Source organism: Triturus cristatus, chromosome 3_1, assembly GCF_964204655.1.
Source record: "Triturus cristatus chromosome 3_1, aTriCri1.1, whole genome shotgun sequence".
Classification (NCBI taxonomy): domain Eukaryota; kingdom Metazoa; phylum Chordata; class Amphibia; order Caudata; family Salamandridae; genus Triturus; species Triturus cristatus.
Window position 1 is genome coordinate 140,770,415 of NC_140583.1, and position 21,968 is coordinate 140,792,382.

Below are 21,968 nucleotides of genomic sequence, written 5' to 3' on the forward strand. Positions count from 1 at the left end.
AGTTTATTCATCCCACTTAAAACCCGTCAGTTTATTTACAAACACAAGACAGGCCATGTATCAAATTAAAATCATTACCACGAATACAACATATTTAAGTTCGTCGTCCGCTTTGTCACGGTGACACAAAATCTAAAACTGGACATCAGCCTACGCTTCTACACGCATCAATGTTTCAGTTCTACTCTGTGATCGGATTGTGCAGCAGGAAGAAGTGGTGTTGGTGTATATGCCAGGATGCCTTTGTATTTCTATTTTAGCGCTATCAAATATCCACTTAACAATGCCTGCAACTGTGAAGCAGCCAAACAAACAAAGGGCTCTTACCTAATCCCTGAGGGGTGCTATATTAAGACGTGCTGTAGTAATAAGCAGCGGGCGCATTTGTGGCACAGCTGCTACCCAGGAGGTCAGCGCCATTTAACCCGTATTAGCGGGGTCCTGTTGGGAAAGGAGCGTTGAAGTAGGCAGAAGCCTGAATGCATTACTTACACGTAGCAATGGCTTCGAGGCGCTTACTTGAACGAGGGCTATGTGCGACGATGTATTCAAGGGAATGGTGAGGTCCAGCACACATGAAATAAGTATTGTGAGACGCACGCAAGTGCTCTTCACTGTCATTAAGTAAACCCCTGACGTCATAGAGCCCCGATAGGCAGGCAGGCTGGCTTGCAGATCTATGCCGGATCTGATGTCATTAACTGAGCATCAAGCTCATTGATATTAACACTTTACCTGCCCTATACATAATTCATTGTGTCGTGTGCGTCTTATGAACGTGTATTATTAATCTCCACTAACGAGGACACTGGGAGGATGAAAGTCTGAGCGGATGCGCCGGAACTGGAACCTATGACCGCTCGCCAATGTAGGGGAGTCACTTCTAGCAAGTGAATTCTGTTTTCCCTTATTAGAGCAAGAGTGCGCTGTCTGGGAGGAATCCTTCACAGTTGCGCTTCATTCACGCTCTCCAATGTTCCGGGTTTCCCCTTGCGGGGTTTGCACTGCTTGCTGCACTCGCATCGTTTTGTGGATACGTTTGAACACATGAATCATGAAATCACATACTCAGCAGTGAAGTGTCAGACGGTGTGTCACCAACTCTCCGAATCTCACTTTTTTCTGTCTCAGTTTGGAGGGGTGGCGGGGAGGGCATGGGAACAGGGCACATGGCCATCAAAGGAGGGACGAGCAAGGGTGGAAGAGATCCCTGCAGCTGCCACCAGCAGGGCTGCCTCTGGCTGGAAATTCCCAATTTCACCACCCAACGGAACTGCAGACTGTATGACGCATCTAGTGGGAAGCAGAGCTTCCGTTATACCAATAAAAAGCAATTTTCACGTAAGGGGGCGCTTATGGTGGGTCAAAAGGAAGCGCGCCTCAAAACTAGGGGGCATATTTACAAGCACCGAGGGTAGGGGTCGAGGGAGATGCGGTAGAGGGGAAAGACGATGAAGGGAAAATAAAGAAAGGAAGAGCAGGAATACGACACCACAGTGGGACTAAAGAGTACGCGGTGACAGGTGGGAGAAATATAGACAGAAAGCGAGACAAGTTGGAAGGATAGATGATAGACACACAACAGACAAGTGACTGAGAGACAGCCGAGAGTCGGAGAGAATGGAAGACCTGCTGTGAGAGAGTACCACAGTATGCGAGACATCATGTAGACACAGATGTAAAGTAAAACAACCAAGATGGCCGCTGCACATGAGTTTACACAGTGGCAGTCTGGGAATGCAGTTTTTTTAAACCAGTTCCAAATGCTTACCATGCGGTGTATGGAGCAGTGGCGAGACCTGGCCAGTCATTAAGTGCTCCTGGTGGCGTAGAGCAAGCTGCAGCTGTTCTCCTGCGAGAGGCCTCAGAGCCCTCAGTGTGAGTCCCAGCCTTTTGGCTACTGGGCCATTAAGCGGAGTTGCGTCTGTGATGCTCGGGACTAGAGTCAGGAACGAATGGGCTGCAGCATGGTGGGTCCCACACCTCATTTGTGCAGCTGCAGTTGTGAACAGAACGGCAATGGAAAGAGGCCAAATAAGAGGTGAAGGAAGAGAGCGAGAAAAAATGGAGCGAGAGAGGAGGCCGCCTTTCAGTTACTTGCTGAGAAAGAGAGCACAAGGACAGGCCAGAGTCAGATGTGTCCTACATTTAAAAAAAAGGTTATAAGGATGGCCGCGAAGGTCCCGATAAATCAGAACCCATCTCGGGTACTCTCGAAAATAATAGCATATTTAGATCCCGAATCAACTAGGAGTAGAATGGATACAACCGATGGATGCACTGAAAGCCAAGGATGGAATGATACAAAGAGGCTGAAGATCAGAGTGGCCTGATGGAAAGAAAAGCGGCAAGGAAACCTAGCAAATGTGATCAGATTATATTTTAAAAAAAAGAAGGCATTGAAAGGCGGGCCAAAAGGTCTCCAAAGCAGCGCTTGCGCGCTGCTTAGGCCAGACCTAACAAGCCCGGGAGTGGTGCGAGCGTGCGTGCGCAGTCTTCACTTTTCAAGCACTGCACTCGTGCTTGTGGCACGCCGCTGCTGCTTTTTCCCGCAAGGTGGATGCCGCCACAAGCACAAGTGCAGTGCTTGAAAAGTGAAGACCGATGGCTAAAGGCCCTCCTAGAGCAGCGCATGCACGCTGCCTAGGCGAGACATAAAAAGGGAGAGTGGGGGGTACTGCTCGAGGGCAGGAGGGAGTGGCTTGCCCACTGTTGTGGGTATTGACTGTTTGTCGGCCCCAGGGCCGACCAAACAGTCAGCACCCACAACAGTGGGCATACCACTCCTCTCTCCCCCCTCCACCCCCCCGCCCTCGAGCAGGACCGCCCATCCCCAACCAGGCACTTCTGTTATTACCATTTATGTTTCTGCCTTCTCGCACTGCGAGAAAGCAGTGGGGTGACGCCCCCACGCCCCAATGGGGGAGCCACCACTGCCTATCAACGTTGTACCAAGGTTGAAACATTCCTTTGTGATGTCATCTATCCACGAGGCACCAGAGACCCTGGCAGTGGTACTTTTATTAAAGAGCACCCCTCTCTGAGTCACAGATGTTGGACGCCTTGTTTCATATTCTGCCTTCCCCGAGCTCCACATTTCCAGCCGAAAAAGGGTGAAGCAGAAGCCCAGGTCACCATACAATAGAAATTTCAAAAGGAAGCACACAATGCCTTGACTTGGGTAGCAATCACCGCTGGTAGAACAACACTGAATACCACAAGCTTGCCAACCGAAAAACAAACCATGGATACTGTGGCACTAACTCAATGGTTCATAGACAAACTTCTCCTTCAACCAGACCCAAATGCAATAGAAGGCTTACTGTTCCACCTTACAAATACCCTGACAGTTAAAGGACACTTCTTTTCTGCTCCGTTATTGAGGCAGGTTCAGAAAAAACACAATGCGCACAACTGCCTCTTTATAGAATTCAGGCACTACCTTCTGCACCGGCCCAGGACCTAATCGGACGATAATATGTCCAGTGCAATAAAGACATTAGCCAATGCAGAAGAAACACAGGAGAGCACAGGTCATTCATGGGTTCCAGAGACTAAGAAGGGCATCCATTAACCTAACTCCTACTGTAGAAATAGCAAAATGCTGGGAGATGTCGTTCTCCTTGGTGGCAAAGACATCTATCACTGTGGAGTTTCTGAGACATCCCAATGCATATCCCACATGTTGGGCAAGAAAAAGATGGGAGAAAGGAAGGGTCATTCCTAAAAGGATGTTTGATAGTATATGCATCCTAAGAGGTGTAGGACTTAATGTTGTGTTATCATTGTCTATATTTCTGCAGTATAGTTTTGACATATTAGGGACCTTATTTGATGCATTTTGGGTGCCTTTATTAAGTTTGCACCTGGTTAAAATCAGATCCAATTAGATGGTAATTGCATTTCCTAAATGCCCATTTTGCGACTAGTTACAATTAGGAAATGCTATGTACATGCAGATACCTTCTTGTATACAGGAAATCCCTATCTGCGATTTCCTATTTTGCAGTTCTCAAAATGCAATTTCTACTGGCTAAAAGTCTAATTTGGCGATGCTGCATATGCCTTTCGCACATACCAAAATGCAGTTTTGCATCATTAAGAAACACAAAATTGGTTCGTTCATATGGCCCAGTCTGTTTGAGACTATTGCATCCCCATTTCACTCCTTTTAAGACCTTATGCTCTCTAGTATCAAATGACCTCTTACTTCTGACCTGTTTATTATAGTGGTTAAGGCAGCTATATCTTGAAAAGCATGATCCAATATTGCATTCATGGGGACTTGGTCAAGATATCTTTTGAATGCAGATAAAGGCTTGGCTCAAGTTGATTGGGATTTTTAGTCATGCTGTCTCCATGTCCTAGCTATAGCTGTTTCTGAGAATTGCCAGGGAGTTTACTTCTGACTGGGGCTAGACTTCATCTCTGTCCAGTGATCCATGCATCATTAAAAAGAATAAAAAAACTAATAGTGTGTCGAATTTGAAAGCTACTTTCCATATAATACTCTTGAATTACAAATCAGAAATCTAGTAGGGGTCCCTCCCTAACCCATATGGCCCATAGATGCTTCAGAGGGATCAAGCAGCACAAATGTGATGTGCATGACCTTATAGAACTTCTTGAGTTGGGCAGGGGGTCGCTCCAACTCCAGGAAACTCTGGGAGGCATGGAGCGAACCCAGGCGCAGGCTGTGCAGAGGAACAAGGCCTTAAGCAATGTTGTTCTCCTGCCTCGTCTGCAACTTGGACTGGCATGGAGAAGTCAAAGAACGCTTTGACTTCTTGCTCTTGTGGGACTTACCCGAAAACCATTTAAATAGATCTGCAGCAGTCTCATTCAAAGAATAGGAGCTTTAATTTTTTAAGAAGGATTCTGGTTTGCTCAATTGTCTGCCAACCAAAAACTAAATATTTAATCTGAATTCAATACTTTAATGGTTATGAAAATGTGCATAATATGAAACATAGACTTTGGACACTCGGGAATCCCAGATGAAAGTATTATAAGAATGTGTTAGTTCAGGTGAAGCAATTCCAAGTATTTCTATTGCTGTTAAAGAATAGCAAGTTGTTGATGATCAGTGTACTGTGCAATGCTTCCAAAACTCTTCCGTTATTCTTTTTCTACTGATGTTTGAATTCTGCTACATCGTCACCTAAAATTAAAACCTGTCGTGTACTGAATAATACAATTTGTGTTTCATAGCTGTTTCTGCTGTTGCTCATCTCCCTTTTCGTGATGTGGTCTGTTGGATTCATTTTGGACATGGAGTCGGATTCCTGGCTTTTGAAAGGAGGTCTTTTCACGGCTTTAGCTATTTCAACCCAGTTCCTGGCCAGGTTTGTTGTTTTACCGGTGTTGAATTTTTTATGCACAATCTATTACTCTAATAGGGTTAACTCTATGAGCAGGAATTCCAGGTTACATTGGGAACATCTTGGTAAAGTAAGAATGATAGCAGTACCATTATTAGATTACCTCTCCCACTTTCTACTGTTTACCTTTGCCGTGTTTTTTTTTTATCTAGAAGGAGCTTGTGAGACTATAAAAATGCAGTGAATTGTAAATAAGTATTTGAAATTCCACTTCCTTCCAAAATGTAGTTTGTAAGGATATACATTTATTGAGGTTTTTTATGGTGCATTAGCTGGAATTTCAGTCCCTTAATAAGCTTCCTCTGAAATTACAACGTCATTACATAAAGGCCAGACCCCTCTCAGAGCTATAACTCGAGAGCCCTGTCCACTCCAGGGTAGGAGAGGGCTTTCTCACACCCACTGAATCAGATAACCATTGATGCATTGGTTCTGTGAGTTTTAAGTTTCATTTACATTCTCTGCAGTCTCATCTGACGGAACATTGGGACCAACTGCTGAATGGCCACTTAAAGCACATTCCAGACTGGTGATGATTGGTTACAACCTTGAGACGGTAGACACGTTTTCACCTCTTTGTAGGGTGCCCCTTCAGCAAAACTGTATGTTCGAGGCATATGAGCTGCAGATTGTATACTTTTGCATAGATCGCCATCTGGTGTTGGGCTCGGATGTTTGCACTTGTTTTTGTCTTGGAAGAAGTCTTTGTAGTCACGAGGTAAGTGACTCCTCCCTAGGACGATAGTACGCATGGGCATAGACTCCCTCCTTAGATAGTTTTTTTCCGCCATCGGGTTCGGATGTACATTGCTGCGCTCGGGTTGATATCGGTTTCGAATCCCCCTTCGACGCGCAATTCTCTCCACTCAACGATATTGTCTCGTTTGCGTTTCCCTTTTCAACGCTCATCTTTAAAACAAACTTCGACTTCCATCTTCGACGCGGCCCTTAGGCCTCGCCGCGCCAACCACGCCTGCAGTCAATGTAAAGGACCCCTTTTAAAAATGATAAGTTCCCACACACAGACTTGCACGAGGTGTGTCCTATCTCTGCCTTTCCCTGGAGAATGAAGTAAAGAATTGCAAGGCCTGTGCGTCTTTCAGGTCGAAGAAACCATCCGTGATTGTCGGGCTCGACGTCACGAAATGTCTCACGGAACCAGCTCGATTCCGGACGTCTTCAGTGCAGCTCCCGAAATCCAACCGAAACAATCTGATGACGAAGCAGATGTCTACGCCTCCGAAGCTGATGACTCTGACGCTGAAGAGGAGACAGTCACCCTGGCTCAGCAGTCCGTGAGTTCCAAAAATAAACTGAAGGCCCCAGTAACACCCTCACCCTACGGCTCGGGTCGACACCGGCAACATAATTCAGATGCCCTGCCCTTGGGCCCGGCTATGAAACCAAAACACAAGCCTTGTGACTCGGGCTCGAGTCAACCCCATTCCGGCACCGGGAACTCCTCCCCGGCACCGAAGACACAAGGCAAAGATCCTGCCTCGACGTCCAAGCTCTCCGCGTCGAAGCATACCAACAAAGACTCGGAACCGAAGAAATCTTCGAAGCCAAAAAAGGCTTCGAACTCCAAAAAGTTGTCGCAGCGGGAAAAAGCCTCGGAGCAGAAAAAACACTCCCGTCCAAGGAATGCTCGGCACTGAACAAAGACAATTTGCCCACTCAGCCTGATTTTTCGGACCCAAAACAAAAATTTTTGTTTATTGATCTAAACACTGGCAAGCTAGTCTCCAAGCCTCCAAAAAAGAGGAAACTGGACACTTCAGAGGAGCCTTCAATACCACCTAAGAAACAGGACATGGGCACTAACATTTCCACCACCTCCTTCTCCTCCAGTTATCCACACCTATTGATTTCTCCACCACACTCCCCACAACCTATAGTTTCACCTCAGACATCAGATACTGGCAATGACGTAGATGAGGATACAGATCCACATGGGGATGATAATGATGATTCACATAACATCCCACATAACGTAGACCCTTGGAAGAACTACAATACAGACCCTGACCCACATAATGACCCGGATGTCTATCCATCTAAGCTGTCGCCACCAGATGACAACACTGGGTTCGCACAACTAATCACCAGAGCTGTTCAATACCATGGAGTCCCATTACACTCCGACCCCTTAGAGCAGGATTCTTTGCTAGAAACCTTTGCACCCTCGCAAAAAACAACAAGCACCCTGCCAATGTTAAAAGGCTTGATAAAACACACCCCAGAAGTTTTTAAAGACCCAGTCGGAGCCAGGTTGCTCTACCCCAGGGTAGATAAAAAATACAAAGCAGCTTCTAATGACCTAATTTATATTGAAGGTCCTATCCCTTTGGATTCCCTTGTGGTAACTAATGCAGGCAAGCAGGCAAACTCACAGGGTACAGGCGACACCCCCACCTCCTGATAAGGAATCCAAATTAATTGACGCATCAGGCAAATGTATCGCGTCACAGGTTGCAAACTATTGGCGTATTGCCAATGCCCAAGCTTTGTTGGCCAGATACGACAGAGCCTATTACGACAAGCTTGAAAAGCTTATGGAACACCTTCCCGACCAGTAGAGGCAAAAAGGCTAACGACCTTATCCAAGAGGAAAAATGTATTACCAACACCTCAATAAAATGTGCATTGGATGCAGCCGATACCGCATCTCTCGCAATTAATACTAGTGTCTTGTTGCGCAGACACGCCTGGCTCCGGATTTCCGGATTGAAGCAGGAGGTTCAAACTGCTATTTTAACCCAGCAGTCAGGAACATCTTTTCGGGCCTACAGTTGACACATCCCTTGAAAAGATGAAGGACACTGAGACTTCTAAGTTTATGGGGGCCTTACAGTTTCCTTCCCCTAGAGGCTCTTTTCGTCGCTCTTTCTACAGAGACTGCTCAAAAAACACGGGTTCAGAACAACCCTCTACCTCCTACAAAAGCCCCACTCAAACATCCCCCAAAGGATACTTTCACGGAGGATACAGAGGCAACAATAATAAAGGAAGAGGTCTCGGCAACAACAACCGCACCTCCCCTACCACTAAACAGTGACTTTCCTCCACTTCCCTCCCGATCATCCCACTCCTGTCGGGGGACGTCTTTCACAGTTTTACCTGTGTGGAATTCCATCACAACAGACAAGTGGGTAAGACAAATTGTCCAGTATGGTTATTGCCTGGAACTCACTACTACCCCCCCCCCCCCCAAACATTCCTCCCAGACAGCGCCCGAAGTCCTCAGAACATCTAGCACTTCTCAAACAGGAGGTTCTCTCTCTGTTACAAAAACACGCAATAGAACCAGTACCCTTGCCCCATCAAGGCACAGGGGATTACTCTCTCTACTTCCTAATTCCAAAAAAGGACAGCTCTCTCAGGCCCATACTGGACCTCAGGCCACTAAACCTCTACATTCAGTCAGACCTTTTCCACATGGTCACTCTGAAACAGGTGCTTCCACTACTTCATCAGGGCGACTTTCTATCCACTATGGATCTAAAGGACCCATACTTCCATATTCCTATTCACCCCGCTCACAGAAAATATCTCAAGTTTGTGATAGATGGTCAACACTATCAATTCAAAGTCCTCCCGATCGGGGTGACTACAGCACCCAGTCTTCACCAAATGCCTCGCAGTAGTTGCAGCCCACTTAAGGAGACAGCACATTCATGTCTTCCCTTATCTGGACGACTGGCTCATAAAAGCCAAATCACACAGCAGCTGTGTGCAAAACACGCACAAGACAATTCAACTGCTTCACAACTTAGGATTCACAATAAACCTTGTCAAATCCCATCTCCAACCATCCAACATAAAACAATACCTAGGGGCTACAATAGGCACTTCAAAAGCTCTAGCATACCCCAATCCATTCAGGATAGGCGCCATACAGGCTGTAATCCAGATATTTCAGACTCAACACTCACTACCAGCGCGAGTGCTCATGCATTTAACTGGGATTATGTCCTCCTGCATTCTCTATGTCCCTCACGCAAGACTCCAAATGCGTCTATTACAAGAGTGTTTGGCGCGTCTGTGGAACCAGGCTCAAGGTCAGCTAACAGATCTGGTGTTACTGGACGACCGCACCCATCGCTCTCTGCATTGGTGGAACACACAAAACCTTTCCAAAGGGCGCCCGTTCCTTGACCCGGTTCCACAGACAGTGCTAACAGATTCATCGCTCACTGACTGGGGCGCTCATCTGCACACCCATATCATCCAGGGCCTATGGACCCCCCAACAAAGACACTTCCTCATCAACTACCTGGAATTGCTAGCAATCTTCCTAGTGGTAAAATCTTTTCAACTTCACCTCCTAGGCAAAGCTGTCCTGGTCCATACACACAACATGACAGCAATGTACTACATACAAAAACGGGGGGAACACACTCTCTACAGCTATCGCACCTAGCTCAGAGCATATGGAGATGGGCCATCCCACAAAACATAAATCTTCGTGCAGAACACCTCCCAGGTGTACACAATCAGGCAGCAGATCTGCTCAGTCATCAAACACAGCCAGATCCACGAATGGGAACTTCATCCTCAAGTTCTTCTTCCATTCGTTCGCATGTGGGGCCACCCAGAAATAGATCTGTTCGCCACACACCAAAACGTGAAATGCCCAACCTTCGCGTACAGGTATCCACGCCCATTGTCCAAAGGCAATGCGCTATGGATGAACTGGTCAGGCAAATTTGCTTACGCTTTTCCGCCTCTCCCACTCATTCTGTTAGTGGTTCGAAAACTCAAACAGCATTCCCTCACAATGATCCTAGTTGCTCCAACATGGGCTCGACAACCATGGTTCACAACCCTACTAGAACTGTCAGTAGTACCTCATCAAAAACTACATCTCTCAACCAAGCTTCTCACTCAGAACCATGGAGACATAAGACATCCAGATCCCAATCAACGCAACCTTGCAATTTGGAACCTGAGGTCTTAGAGTTTAGCTACCTAAATCTTCCGCCAGACTGTGAATATTATTAGAGAAGCTAGCCACCCTACCACCAAAGCATGCTATGCAGCAAAATGGAAACGATTTACAATAAAATCAATCCACTAGATGCTTCTATTCAGAACATTATCTGCTACCTCTTGCATCACCAACAATGTAACCTAGCATATACATCTATTAGGCTACATCTAGCTGCCATAGCAGCCTACCTCCAAAACAGACATTTGTCATTGTTTTGAGTACCCACTATCAAAGCCTATATGGAAGGACTTAAAAGAATAATCCCACCCAGAGTCCCACCCTCTCCAGCGTGGAACCTAAATGTGGTCCTTACCAGACTCATGGGTCCCCCTTTTGAACCTCTCCACAAATGCGAACTTCAGTTCCTCGCTTGGAAGGTAGCTTTTTAATTGCTATCACATCTCTCAGGAGAGTTAGTGAACTCCAGGCATTAACCATACAGGAACCATTTTTGCAAATTCATCATAACAAAGTCGTTCTTAGGACTAATCCTAAATTTTTACCCAAAGTCGTATCTGCCTTCCATCTCAACCAGTCTGTTGAACTCCCAGTGCTTTTCCCTCAACCAGACTCGGTGGCAGAAAAAGCTCTTCACACGTTAGATGTTAAAAGAGCAATACTATACTACATTGAAAGGACAAAATCCTTTAGAAAAAACAAACAACTCTTTGTGGCTTTCTCACCACCTCATAAAGGCAATCTCATCTCAAAGGCAGGAATTGGAAGGTGGATTGTTAAATGCATCCAAATATGCTATATCAAAGCCAAACGCACACTAACCATTCACCCTAGAGCGCATTCCACACGCAAACTAGGGGCTTCTATGGCATTTTTAGGGAACGTTCCCCTAGATGACATGTGCAAATCAGCCACTTGGGCTACACCACACACCTTCACAAAACACTATTGTGTAGATGTGCAGGCAAAACAACAAGCTAGCGTGGGCCAGGCTGTATTAAGAACACTTTTTCAAACCACTACAACAGGTAGCCACCGCTAAGGAGGTAACTGCTGTACAGTTTATGCAAAAGTATACAATCTGCAGCTCATATGCCTCAAACGGAAAATGCGACTTACCAGTATGCATCTGTTCTTGGCATGTAGAGCTGCAGATTTGTATACGCCTCCCCGGATACCTCTATCTGTTCCAGTACTATCTTACTTAGATACATTACACATGGACATCTCTTTCTACTTCTTACTACTCCATCGTAACCCTTCATGGCAAAAACAATCTAAGGATGGATTCGATGCCCATGCACACTATCATCCTAGGGAGGAGTCGCCTACCTCGTGACTACAAAGACTTCTTCCAAGACAAAAACAAGTGCAAACATCCGAGCCCAACACCAGATGGCGATCTATGCAAAAGTATATGAATCTGCAGCTCTACATGCCAAGAACAGATGCATACTGGTAAGTAGCATTTTCAATTACAGCTAATTACCACATTACAGAGATTGACAATACCAGAGCAGATTATCTAAGCTAGCATCTCTGCTTGTCACATGAGTGGAAAATTCTCTCAGAAGCCTTCCACACTATTTCGAGGCAATCATCCACCCTTAGGAACATTTGCAGCTCATCTGAAGTGCGACTAGCTTGCTTCATAGATGTGCAGGGTACCTGGATCGCTATGGAGCTGACTTAGGTTAGATAGTACAAGAGTGTTATTGTCTAGCTCATCTTATCTGGATGGGTCTTGTAGAAAATTGTCGAGAGCAATAGGTCACTTGTCATTATACTTGCACCTGCTTGTTCTCAATGGGTTTGGTTCTCGGACTTACTGTATCTTCTTTAGAGGTTCCAGACTCTTCTAATTCGTAGGAGATACCTTCTGTACATGGATGGAAAGATGGTACGGATCCCTCCCTTTCATCTGTTTGAGCCCTTGGTTCCTGAAAAGCCAAGTCTAGAACATCTAGTTCTGTGATCAAAGCACTTCAATGTCTTGGCCGCTTCCAGAAACATCTCCAAAAGTTTGTAGAACAAAATCAATAGCTGAGGATCTGTCACTGGGTAAAGCATCAGCTTGCTAAAAAAATTATATAATGTCCTGTTTGCATCTCCTGGTCAAAGATGTGGGTGGAGATGGACTCCTGCCTGATTTACATCTCTCCCATGGTGGGCTACTTAAATACATCTGTACTCCATGGCCCAAGAGGTAGTCAAAATACACTTTGCAGGGATTTAGACATTTTGTATTGCTTCTCACTGCTGTTTGGAACCTGAAACTGATCCTGCTCTCATTGATAGACAGACCTTTCGAGGTGATGTCTTCCTGTAATTATAAACGTTATTTGTGAAAGACTTTATTTTTTACATTGGCCAGTCACATAAGTGATCTAGATGCCCTTTGCATAGAAGGATCTTATATAGCTTTCCATCAGAACAGTGTTGCTCTTTGCACTCCCCTGAACAAAGCTGTTGGTTAATTTTTACATTCTTCCCGCATCCCTATACTGAAGAGATAATGCACAATTTAGACTTAAAGCTTGCCTTGCCCTTCTATCTGAATCAAACCATAAATGTGGATTAATTTCAACAGCTTTTTATGACCGTTTAAGGCCATCGTTGCTTGGTGAATAATGTCTTCAATCGCACATTAATAGATTTTAATGAGCCCAAACTGCATCCAGTCACTAGGCACACACGACAAGTGCTGACGAGTGGCATTTTGCTGGCATCTGTCTGTCGACGCTATGTCCTAGGCTGTTAGGTTGAATCTCGCACGATCATTCTGCCATCACTTTGTGCTCAACAGGACGATGCAAGATTTCATCAAGTCCTAATTTGTGGTTTGCTGCCTTCTCTCTCTTTCATTCCCTGCTGCTGTGGAAATACACATATGTATGAGAATGAGAAAGAGACCGAATGTAAGAACAGAATGAAGTTGATTTTATGGTTACTCCGTTATCTATAGACAATAGACGCTTTCCTAGTACTGGTTACATCATGCTTATCCCTCAGTTTCTGTTCATAACACACAACAATGGACTTTTTTTTTCAAACGTAAGTTTGTGGAAAGTGCTCTTACCCACAGGGATGGAGGCACGCTACCTGTGGTGCATACATGCATTCACAGGACTTATGCACAAAGCTCCGTAACTGAATCACTATGAAAGTATTTTTATACTTCTCGTTAGCTGCATTTTCTTTGATGTTCATAAAGTGTAGAATTTTTTTGTTTAGCCTCAGAATCCAGTAAAGCATTTTAAATAAATGCATCTTCTCATTATTTTCTATTGCTCCCTTATGAAAATAGATATTACCATTGATGGGGATAATATTTGGTCTGCTGTGGTCACTAAGGGAAAGATGCACTCCAGTCACAAACTTAAGAATATATGGACTTTTGTTGAGAGTGTGATATTAATTGGTACCTTGGGAAGTAGGGCAACCTGCCTCTGGAAGAGGTCTTCCTGCTCAGATTTCCTATGGCCACTCCTTTCTTGCATGCTCTTGAGGGGATGCTTGAGTTTGTGTAGGTTGACATGTCACTGTTGTAACAGACTGCTGTTTTTTAAGCGGACATCTTTCTGCAAGTTGGTATTCTAATGACCTTGTAGTGCTTGAAGCACTGGTGCAGATCTGCAACTCACCTGGAGACTCACAGGAAACAGTCGTGACAAGGCAACTTCTATTGCCTCCCTCAGAAACTATACCGACAGATCAGGCTGGCCCGTCATCTCCATTTCATGGATCCCATTGACAAAAAGCTCCAACTCCTCTCGGGAGATCTTTGACATTGTTAAAGAGTTCTCTCAGCTCTCAGCCTGCACTGCTGCCATCGTCTCGACCCCGATCAACTCTATGTATGCCAACTTTCCACTTCAGCATCATCCCACCCCGGACCAAATTCCCTTCCTGTTCTACTAGTGGTTGCTTTCTTTCCAAGTTTACTCCTATCACATTCAAGATGATAATCAAATTGCTAAACTTCAGCAAATCCAGAGGGCCTGATTATCCATTACCACAGTTTAACTTTTCACTCAGCCCTGACACTGGGGGGCCGTCCGTCTCCACTCTTTATAATGCAGCTGCTTGTTTCTGCTGAAGTCCCCTGCCTAAAAAAACATGGTACTGTAATTCGACTAATTGAAAAACTCAACTTTAATCCTCGGGTTCTTTCGAATTGCAGATTGGTATCCCTCATGCCTCTCCCCGCAAAAAGTTTTCAAAAAAGCAGGCAACACTCAATTGTCCTCCTTTCATGAAGAAAGCTCCATTCTGGACCCCTCCCAGTCTGGCTTCAGAGCTGCCCCCAGCACCAAGACTGATCTGATTGCTGCAACCAATGGCATCAGTCCTACTCTAGATCAGGGAGCCTCCGCGGTCCTGATTCTACTTGATCTGTCCATGACATTCAATACAGTCACCATTCTATCCTCAGTTATCTTTATGAGAGCAACAGCCGTCTGGATCACCTAACATGGTTCCCCCTTTTCCTTCCGTAAGATCTCTGTCCATATTTCTATCTCCTTACCGGTCCGAACCCTCCGTTCTCATCTGCGGCATTCCCCAAAGCTCCTCCATAAGTCACACTGTTTAATGTTTACATAGCCCCTCTCGACAGCCTCATCCGGAAACACGGTCTCAAACTCACCTCCTATGTAGATGATACACAAGGTATTGTGTCCATCTTCAAATACACTGTCTCCACTGTAATAGATTCAGTACCTGTATTTTGAATGTGAGTACAAGTGACACTCTTTGGCAACACCACTTCCTTTTGGGACAACAGCTGGCAGCTGGTGGTCACTGACTCTGTCTCCCCATATACCTAAATTCCTCTGACAAAAACCTTGGGCTCATTCTGGATAGTAATTTCACAATGACTGACCAGATAAGATCGGTATGAGCTACCTATTCCTGCATTCTTAAGATGATCAAAACATATTTCAGTGATTTTTATTTTTTTTGTCAACTCATGCAAGTCTGTCAAACCAGGCCCTTATAACCAGTCACCTGCTTTATTTAGCAGCATGTCTTCACATATTTGCAAAACTGTACATTTAATACCATCTATTCTTTTTCACGTATTATTGTGATTGTACGAGCAACACTCCAAGGCAGAAGGTAATGCTATAAATGAACATACAAAGAAATCAAAATAAATCAGGCTTAAACAATTCTAACATCACACCCTCCATGTTGAAGTAAAGAATTGTGTCGTAACGTCTATGAACTACATGTAAAAAATATAATAGATTCAAATATTAGTTAACTTTGCAATACCTTTGAAACTTGCATCTATTATTGATTAAAACCTGGCCTCCCTTGTGAGGTAATAAGGTAATAAAAGTGTCCTTTCTGTTCACATACTTGTATACACATTTCACCTCACACACAGCGTGATGTGGTAAAAATACTATCTGTAGTTGTTGTGGTTTAGTATTATGTGTGTGGCCTCTCTAAATGTGGCAAGACATTAAAGAAATACCTGTGGTTGATGCCTCTAATGTCTAAAATTAATAGATGATGCAGTTTCTGAGCACACGCTATGTGTGTAAAGTTAAAAAGCTGCACAATTACTGTTATAGATAACTAACATGCTTCCTACAATTAGCTACAGATCCTGGAGAAATATTTCATTTTAGCTATGCTTTTCTTCTAGACGCTTTTTGGGATACAAGAGCCAACAACATTTGCCAACAGCGTTTTTTGTCAGTTCCATTTTCTGGATCTTCATGACCTGGTTTATTTTGTTCTTACCGGATATCCTTTTTCATTGCCAAACATACCCTTGAGGAACAGGACAGACATTGGATGAAAAAACATTTATGCAATAAAAGTTATGTTGGTAGATAATGCCTGTATTACATTTCAGGTAGAGAAGCTACTGGGGAAATGCTTGACTGAAAAATGAAACTGGATATGTTGTATAGTTCCATATATTGATGGTTGAGCATTGTTTGCTTCAGTGACCGTTTTCTCATATGAGCCTTTAGATCACAGTATTCAAACAATTACACTAAAGTGGTTGATGAATCCATGGTTCCTTTGTGAAATCATGACAACATGTGATTTAGCCTCAGTATACTCGTGATAACGTACACCGTGAATTCCAATGTATGACAAATAGAACGGTATCATGTAGTAATCGCCCCGACAGCTATGCTAGAAATTAAGATATTTTTGGTATTGTAACCTTGCACTACACAAATGTTTAGTAGAATTCCTCCGTGTTCACTAGCTTATAAATCAAGAGCAGTCTTGCCAAAGTAGGGACCAATAGGGAATCATGTTGGCAGGCTAGATGGAGTAGACCGTGTTCCTGATGACTTCTCAAACTTAAACCATTATGTTTTTTAAATCCTCATCAGTACTTTAAGGCTCCGGTGCTGTTTAAAGAAACAAGTGTTGGCAGAACCAATAGGTCTCGCCTATGCAAGAGCTATTGGCTTTGCCAGAATGTTTTGGCAATGTTGTACACAAGAGTAGCTGCTGTTCAGCATGCCTAAACATTAGTGGGGTATGTGTTGTGTTATGGAGTGGCGCAGAGTGGCTTACTTTAAAGTTGAGTGGCTTGGTGAAGAAAGGAGTGAAGTGGAGTGTCTTGAAGTAGCGCACAGTGTTGTAAAGGGAGTAGAGTGGAAGGGTGTAGGGTTGAGTGGTGTAGAATAGAGTGTCAGAGTAGTTTAGAGTGTTGTAGAGTGTAGTGGAATAGAGTTTATTTATTTATTTATTTTTGATACTTGTATAGCGCACTACTCACCGCAAGGGTCTCAAGGCGCTTGTACGAATACCGCTGTGGAACCCATCCTGGCTTTCCCTGTGAGGCGTCCACTCCTGGGCACCCCCAAGGTAGAGGCCAGGCATCCTTAGCATTGTGGGGGCCGTTGTGGAGATTAAGCAAGCTATTGCCCAGAGTTGCAGAGTGGGACTCCATGATTGGAATAGGCACCGAGGCGAGAATTATCAGGTCCGTGGAATTTTTGAGCCCAAGATCCTGCCGAGGCGGGGAATTGAACCCTGGTCCGGGCTAGACCTCTGCATCAGGGTCTGCCGCTCTAATCATTGAGCCATGAGAGTATCATGGAGTGGAGTGGCGTAGAAGGTGTAGAGTGGCATAGAGCGGAATAAATTGTCAAAGAGGGGAGTAGCTCGGAGTAGAGTTTAGTAGTGTGTCATTGAATAGAGTGGAGTAAAATGGCATAGAGGGAATTGTGTTGAGCGTTGTACAGTGGAGTTGTGCTGTGTAGTGACATAGAGTGGAGTAGAGTATCATTAGAGCAGAGTTTAATAGAGAAGAGTACAATGGAGTGGAGTGCAGTGGAGTGGAATAGAGTAGCCTACAGAAAAGTGGTGCAGAGTACATTGGTGTAGAGTGAATTGGGTTTGAGTAAAGTAGTGTAGAGTGCATTGGCGTAGAGTGCCTTGATGTACAGTGGCATAGAGTAGAGCAGATTGCAGTGGTGTAGAGTGGAATGGCGCAGAGAGGAGAAGAGTGGCATGAAGTGGCATAGAGTGGAGTGGTGTCGGGTAGAGTGGAGTAGTGCAGGGTAGAGTGCAGTGGGGTAGAGTGCAGTGGAGTGGCGTAGAGTTGAATAGTGTAGAGTGCAGTGGCAAAAAAAATACAGTGACATAGAGTGCAGTCATGCAGAGTAGCGTGTCAGAGTGCATGGTCGTTGAGTGCATAGTAGAGTGGTGTAAAGTAAAGTGGTGCTGATCGCAGTAACATAGAGTACAGTGGTGAAGAATAGAATAGAGTGGCTTAGAGTGTAGCGACATACAGTAGAGTGACGTAGCATGCAGTGGCGTAAAGTGCAGCGGCATAGAGTAGAATGTTGTAGAGTAGATTAAAGTGCAGTGGTGCAAAATAGTTGGCATAGGTGCAGTGATGTAGGCTGCATTGATTTTGAGTAAAATGATGTAGAGTACATTGGCATAGAGTTCATTGGTTTAGAGTACAGTGGCATAGCATAGACTGCAGAGTCATAGAGTGCAGTGACGTGGAGTGGAGTGATGTAGAATGCAGTTGCATAGAGTGCCTTAGTGTAGAGTAGATTGTTTCGCAGTAGAGTGGAGTGGTGCAGTTAGAGTATAGTGATGCAGAATAGAGTGCAATGGTGTAGAGTGGCAAAGCGTTGATTGTAGTTGCATAGAGTGAAGTGGCATAGGGTGCAGTGGCGTAGGGTAGATTGTTTCAGAGTAGAGTGACATGCTGTGGTGTGGAGTGGTGCAAGGTAGTGCAGAGTGGATTGGCATAGAGTAGAGTGGTGCAGAGTAGATTAGAGTTGATTGGCGTAGAGTACAGTGGCGTAGAGTTCAGTGGTGGAGCAAGCAGTGTTGCAGATTAGAGTGACTTCAATTTTAGTGGCATAGAGAGAAGTGGTGCAGAGTAGAGTGGAGTAGTGATGGGTAGACTGCAGTGGCATAGAGTGGAGTGATGCAGTAATGTAGAGTGTAGTACTGATCTGTAATCTAGCGACCGACTTGATCTCATCTTCCTCTTGCTGAATCGTGAGGGATACGATTTTCAGTCAGCACTCTATATTTATCTCCTCCATGACGGACAGCATGTGATTCTACGTAGGCATTATTTTACTAAAGCTGTCAAAATTCATGAAATTCCAGAAATGCATCAGATTAATTTTTTTTTGAGCGTGAATGCCTCACGTGAAACAAGATATAAGGTACTTGCTAAGAGACATTTTCTGCTTGAACCAGCCTCCTTCCGTGAGATTTGTTGAAGACAACGTGTGCGCTCACCTAACAAAAAGTAATGCGAGTTACAAGTTACCGACCTGTTTGTCCGATAGCTTCATTTTCTGAAATTTTTTGGGGTATTTATGAAATTTTAAAAAACAACTATGCAGTGTATTACGTTCCTATAGGAGAGAGTATAGTCCGTGACAGCCCCTGCTTCGCCTGTGTTCACCAGGTTCGGCCTTGCTGTAAAACCGCCAAGACAGCCACTTACTTTATTGTCAAAACTTATTTTTGTACATTACATGTATGATTTGAAAAGAGAAGTATGCAAAATGTGAATACTTGTATTCTTAAAGAGTGTTTTGGTGTGGGAATTTTGTACAATGAATGTTCAAATTCCTCACACATATCAGTAATAGACAATCTTTGAATGTTGCTGGATTAAGGAAAAACACCTACTCTTAACTTACTCGTCCTGTCGTCAGCATTCAGCACTGTCTTCCACTCCATCCTGATATTGAGACTTTTTCATTTGGGAGTATGCAAAAGCCCCCTGCGATGGATTGGATCATTTTTTGCTGACAGATCCCAGTCTATTTTCATGCGGCTCATGTGAGTTCCCCTGTGCCCTGCTGCGTTCCCCAAGGCTACCCATTGGGCTCTATTCTTTTTAATCTATACATTTCTCCACTGGCATCTCTGGTTCAGTCCCTTGCCTTTGAACTGCTCTTGTACGCTGATGACACTCAGATCATTGTGTTCATTGAGCGCAACCTGGATGGGACGCTGGAGAATTTCTGTTTCAGCATGAGTGAAGTTGCCGGCTGAATAAAGGACAAGTGCCTTAACCCCTTCTGTGCCCATGACGAGATAGTCTCGTCATGGAGCGCGGTTGCGCTGTGCCCATGACGAGACTATCTCGTCATGGACCCCGCCCGCTAATACAATGCCCGGCACAGGAGGGGGAAAGGGCGGGGCACTCAAGGGGTTCAGCTCAACAGTGACAAGACCGAGATACTACTGTTTGGTAACCAGGAAGCCACATGGTTACGATCTTGATGGTCTTCTAAATTAGGGACGACTTCTGCTCCAGTTGCACAACCTAACAAGCATTTGCAATGCAAAAGGTCTCGCATTTACGAGAGTTTGAGCTATTGGCATTGTAAATGACAATGCCTTTTATTTCTGTGTTGTTTTTAAAACAGGTAAATAAAAGGCATTGTCATTTACAATGCCAACAGCATAAACTCTTTCAAATGCAAGACCTATTGCATTGCAGAAGCGTTAGGTGCTATAAAGATAAAAGAAAGTGTTGGGAGAGAGCGTGTCCTGCCTGCAACAACAGGCAGGAGAAAGCTATTTAAGAAAATAGTGTTCGGAGGCTGTAATGAAAGCCTACCAAGTAACAACACATGTAACACAGAGTGTCCTAATGGAAGGTTACAAAATAAGACATGGCGGTACTAAGGAGGGACTACTAAGCCTATTAACCAATTAAAAAACACAGTTTACAGTGGACAATGACACAAGACAAATGAAAAATATGGGTGAGAGTGGGCGGGGCTTCAGGTCCATACCTGAATACAGCCCTCGCAGAGCAGCGCATGCACTACCCAGTCTTGACCTAAAAATCTTTACATTCTTTTTAAACTTAACTTTACCTTCTCAAACAAATTAGAGAGGTCTCCAATACGTGTTTCACCCTGCTGCCGATGTGCTGGAAAAGGCTCTCTCTCATCTTTCTCATACATTTGCCAAGAAACCAATAGTGCGTTCCATCATTCCTTCCGAGATTACGCAACTCTAGCTATCAGGTGAGCAGACTGTCCTCCCAGTTGCAAGTGATACCAAATTCCACAGCCAATTGATACTCCACTTTCTCCCCTACTTCCTCCATCTCGACTCACTTTAATAATCTTCGCTGGCTTCCTATGATTATGCATGGGCCATTAAGAGTCCTCTGCCTCCTCACACGCTAAGCCATCTATAACTCAAATGCTACCGAATTTAGGACATTTTTTAAATCGTCATAACTCTCTCTGACTTAAGTCATCTACCGTGAAAATGGTGGTCTTTCTATGTAAAAGTCTGTGATGGATGGCGTACCTTTTACCTATCTCTTTTTCGAAATCTGGAATAGGCTTCCACTGTCAGTTTCTTAATTCTCCTGCTGTTCTCTCTTTCCCTGCCTTTCAGTGCCAGGATACCCTCTCAGTTTGTTGCATGCTTCACCAATTTATAACATAACATAACACAACACATGGATTAGACAGATGCTGATAAAGCATTGGCAAAGCCAAAAGGTCTGGCATTGGCTGCCAGCCCTTTGGACTTGTCAATGCTTATTGTCTCTTGTCATGGTGTTTGTAAACCTTTATTGTTAATAGAGTTGCCAACCCCTTACCAATAAAAAAATCATTTGGCTTAAGCAAACCTATTTTTTGATCTCAAAAAGTGCACATTGCCATAGTAGTCACTAGTACTGAATGGAACCGCTTTGTGTGCAGATGTGCTTCCTATGAAGGAGCAGAATGCTGTTGCTAACAATGACGTCTGCCAATGGCTAAAGTGTGCTGGCCCATTTACTTCTGTTGTATCCTATAGTAGGTGGAGGATGCATGTGAATGACGCAACAAAATACCGACGGATGAACAGCCCACATAAGTATATTATATATACAAATTTAGTACAATCAAGTCAAAGTAATAAATCAAATGGAAGGGCTAGGTTATTACTTCTGCAACAGAAGATCATTGCTAGTTGGCTACTCTTAAAGGAAAACACGCCCCCAGTTCAACACCTTCCCTTACCTCTGGGTTGTCCAGGCACAGAAGAAAGGAAGGCAGATACAGCTCAATACTGTTCTATGCCAGAATTTCCACTTACACCAATGCATATACATTGCATTATACTCACATAACACGTCATAGTTGGTGACA

The 21,968-nt window shown here is 44.4% G+C and overlaps 1 protein-coding gene across 1 annotated transcript in view; it reads left to right on the forward strand.

Moving 5' to 3' along the window:
- ZDHHC13 (zDHHC palmitoyltransferase 13) overlaps positions 1–21,968 on the forward strand; it is a 268,872-nt gene that overhangs the window by 151,691 nt on the left and 95,213 nt on the right. The window contains exons 9-10 of the mRNA XM_085643583.1: positions 5,212–5,345; positions 15,992–16,092. Of these exons, the coding sequence (XP_085499709.1) occupies positions 5,212–5,345; positions 15,992–16,092 (235 nt within the window). The remainder of the gene's footprint in view (positions 1–5,211; positions 5,346–15,991; positions 16,093–21,968) is intronic.